Source organism: Sorex araneus, chromosome 6 (genome assembly GCF_027595985.1).
Source record: "Sorex araneus isolate mSorAra2 chromosome 6, mSorAra2.pri, whole genome shotgun sequence".
NCBI lineage: Eukaryota > Metazoa > Chordata > Mammalia > Eulipotyphla > Soricidae > Sorex > Sorex araneus.
The window spans coordinates 83,376,930-83,380,149 of NC_073307.1; the positions used below are offsets into that span (position 1 = coordinate 83,376,930).

Consider the following 3,220-nt stretch of genomic DNA (forward strand, 5'->3'; position numbering starts at 1 on the left):
TCCTTCTGAATCTTTGCAGCATGTATGGGCACATGCACACATGTGTGCGCACGCTCGTGCACGCACGCACACAGATACACACACACACACACACACACACACACACACAATTTTGTTCAGGCAGCTTTGGGAAATGTCCCATGGCTGTGGTAGCCGGCTAGAGCTGATGTCAGTCTAAAGCCCTGGGGAATACCTCACCATACCCACATTCTCCACTAGAGGCCTGAGACAGTGTGGTTTCCTTTGTGATGTGTCACTCTACTCCCGGAGATCCCAGGAATCCCTTCTCAACCCCTCCCTAACCCTTCCGTAGAACAAGTGTCCTGCCTATCAGTCCAGGGCTCAGATTTGGAAAGCTGTCCCAGGAACCAGGGGAGGGGTTACAAATTCTCTTAAACTGCTGGAATTCTGGTTCATAAAAACCTGTATTAGTTTATTTGTTTGCGGGAATCTCAACACGTGTCCTCTTTTCCCAGTCCGGCTTGAGAACAAAGTCCAAGATCAAGCGGAAGCAGGTGGAGTTGGTGGTGCCTGTCCAGATCAGAGCAGGCACTGACAACTCCTTGGAACCGGAAGCAAGGAGAAAAGAGGGGAGCAGAGTCCCTACAGTCACCGCTAACGCTGCATCCATGCAGTGGTCCCAGACCCCCACCCTGACACCCTTCTAGTACCAGTCAGCAAGGAGGGGAGATGATGCCTCTTTATTCAGGTTAACAACAAGGAAAGCATTGAGGAGTACACAGAGAAGGAGGAGGAGGACGAAGAGGAGGAGGAAGGGCACACAAAGTCACCACTGGAGGGAGGGAGGCACATCAGTTAAGAACCTAAGGACAGCACATGCTCCATGCCCTGGTTGGGGAAGGGAAGGGGGGGGGGGGAAGAAGGAAAGCGCCATGATATCCCGAGGCTCACAGATGGTCTGAAAGCCCCTAGAACCTAACACCAGAGCCATAAGCCCTGCCCCTCAGGGCTCACACACTACACAGGTTGACACACATAACAAGACATTATGGAGGCAACATGGAGAAGCAGCCGGGCAGAGACTATTAACAGGAAAAAGAACTGAAGTTAAACAGGTTAAGCCCGAAGAGAGGTCTGGGGCTGCAGCCCCCCAGGAGTCCCTAAAATGGGGCTGATGCTGAGTATCCCCAAGTCTCTGCCTGTGAACTGGGCTCTTTTGTTCTCTAAGCCCCAGTGAGTGGATAAAGCGATCCCAGATGAAGTCAGTGGCAAGGCAGGCTTTGCTCTGCATGCAAAATCCTAGAGGTTGAGCTACTATGTCTTCATGCACATTCATAGCCAGCTCCTCCCAGCCCAGGGGCCCTCGGAACCCCCATTCACCCAGATTCCTAGGGCTGCAGTTCCCTCCTCAAGCTTCCTTTACCAATCAGCAGCAGCAGAGATCTGTGAGGGGAGAGGCTTCTGCAGAGCGCCGAGTAGCTTGGGTTTCAGTGGGTTTCGATTTTCTGTTGCCAGAACAGAATAACCCCGATTCCTGAATGTCTAGGTAAATCGTCAGAGATTATTTGATTATTTGCCACAGTCCTAGATACGTCCCCCATCCCGTTTTTTTTTTCAGAATACAAAAAGCAGAATTTTATTTACACAATTCAGGGGTTCTCCTGTTGGCTGGGGAGTGGGGGTGCAGAGGAGGGGGTAGATGGAAGTCCTGGCCTGGGCGCTTCCTCTCCCGGAACCTCACCTTTCTGCAGTTGGCTAAGTTGCGCCCGGCTGGGCAGAAAGACTTCTTGGTGCCCCCGCAGCCCTTGCAGGAGGGCGCCTTTCTCTGCCCGCCACCCCCGAGCTGCGGTCCGAGGGCATCTGCCGCGCCGCGCCGTCATGCATCCGGAACCCCCCAGCCGGCGCGGGGCAGCGGCGCGCCCCTCGGGGGTCCCCCTCACAGGGACGCCTCGCCCTCCAGCTGCAGCAGCGTGATGTCGGGCAGCTCGGGGGGCTCCACAAGTGGCCCGTCCCCCGCGAGGAGACCGGCGCAGGGGCTCCCGGGGCGCTCACAGTGACTGGTGGGTGTGGTGGAGCCGGGCAGCTCCTTCTCGTCCTCGTCGTCCTCGTCGCCCTCGTCGTGCCCGGTTCCCGGCGGCGGGCTCTCGGGCCGGGCGGGGGCGTTCGGGGCGCCCCCCGGGCCGCCGACCACGCCCAGGCCGCCCTGGCGGGGCGCGGTGGTCATGATCTGGCACATGGAGACGATGGCGCGCTGGTTGGCGCACACGTCGTCCGACAGCACCTGGATGTGCGAGGCCTGCTCGTCCAGGGCCCCGCGCATGGCCCGCACGTCCTCAAAGAGCGCCTGCAGCTGGGCCTTGAGGTGCTCCATGAGCTCCTTCATGCCGCCGTTGTACTCCCCGGAGAGCACGTCCCCCACGGCGGGCACGGTGGACACCTCCAGGGGCGCCGGCAGGTCGCCGCCGTCCTTGGTCATGATCTCCAGCGGCCCGTCCTCCATCGAGCGGCAGCAGCGAGCGGCGGCGGCTCCGCGGCGGGGCCAGGCCGGCCTCGGGGCGGGGGCAGCGGTCCCCGCGGGGCTGGGAGGAGCCGAGGGGACAGCCGGCTCGGGACGGGGTCGGGGAGGCGGCGGGCGCGGCCGCGTCCCGGGCCGACCGGCACCGGGCGACAGTCCCCGCGGCTGGCGGAGCCCTGCCTGCCGCGCTCGGGAACGGCGCGCGCTCGGCGCGCGCTCGGCGCCCGGCGGCTCCCCGGGGGGCCCGAGGGTCTCGCGGCGGGTCGGGCTCGGGACTACCCCCGGCGGGGAAACGGGCAGAGCCCGCGAGTGCGGTCGGAGCGGCAGGGGCGGGTCTCCCAGCCGCGCCAAGGATGCTCCTCTGTTTCCAAGGCGACGCACGGCACGTAAATGACGTAGGTCTCCATGGCAACGGGAAGTGGAGCCGGCAAGGGGAGCTGGTCCCGAGGCTGCGGCGCGGCTTCGGAGGCTGAGCGCTAGGGTGGGGCGCGCGGGGCGACGCTGCGGCGGCTGCAATGTGCAACCGGGCGGTGGGAGAGCGCGATTTGCTGCAGGAAACCCCGTAGGGAGGAGGACCAGCATCGCCCTCCCACCCACCCTGCGCCAGGGACTGGGTCCCGCCCGCGCTCCAGCCGGGTGTGCGGTTCTGTCCTCCAACCGTCCGCGGAGAGGCCGATGCTAAGAATCCGGGATTTGAGCTGAAGCGCCCCGGCGCCCTGGACTCCAGGGAGTTCCACCTGCCCT

At 62.6% G+C, this 3,220-nt stretch overlaps 1 protein-coding gene across 1 annotated transcript; it reads right to left on the reverse strand.

Annotated features, from left to right (window-relative positions):
• Nucleotides 1–682: 682 nt before the first annotated feature.
• CCDC184 (coiled-coil domain containing 184) lies at nucleotides 683–2,941 on the reverse strand. Its single transcript, XM_055141864.1, has one exon. The coding sequence runs from the start codon at nucleotides 2,459–2,461 to the stop codon at nucleotides 1,898–1,900; it is 564 nt and encodes a 187-aa protein (XP_054997839.1). The 5' UTR covers nucleotides 2,462–2,941; the 3' UTR covers nucleotides 683–1,897.
• Between the last annotated feature and the right edge of the window lie 279 nt (nucleotides 2,942–3,220).

What these genes read in the sequence shown, in the direction of transcription:
- CCDC184 (XM_055141864.1), bottom strand. Translation starts at nt 2,461, where the DNA reads ATGGAGGACGGGCCGCTGGAGATCATGACCAAGGACGGCGGCGACCTG.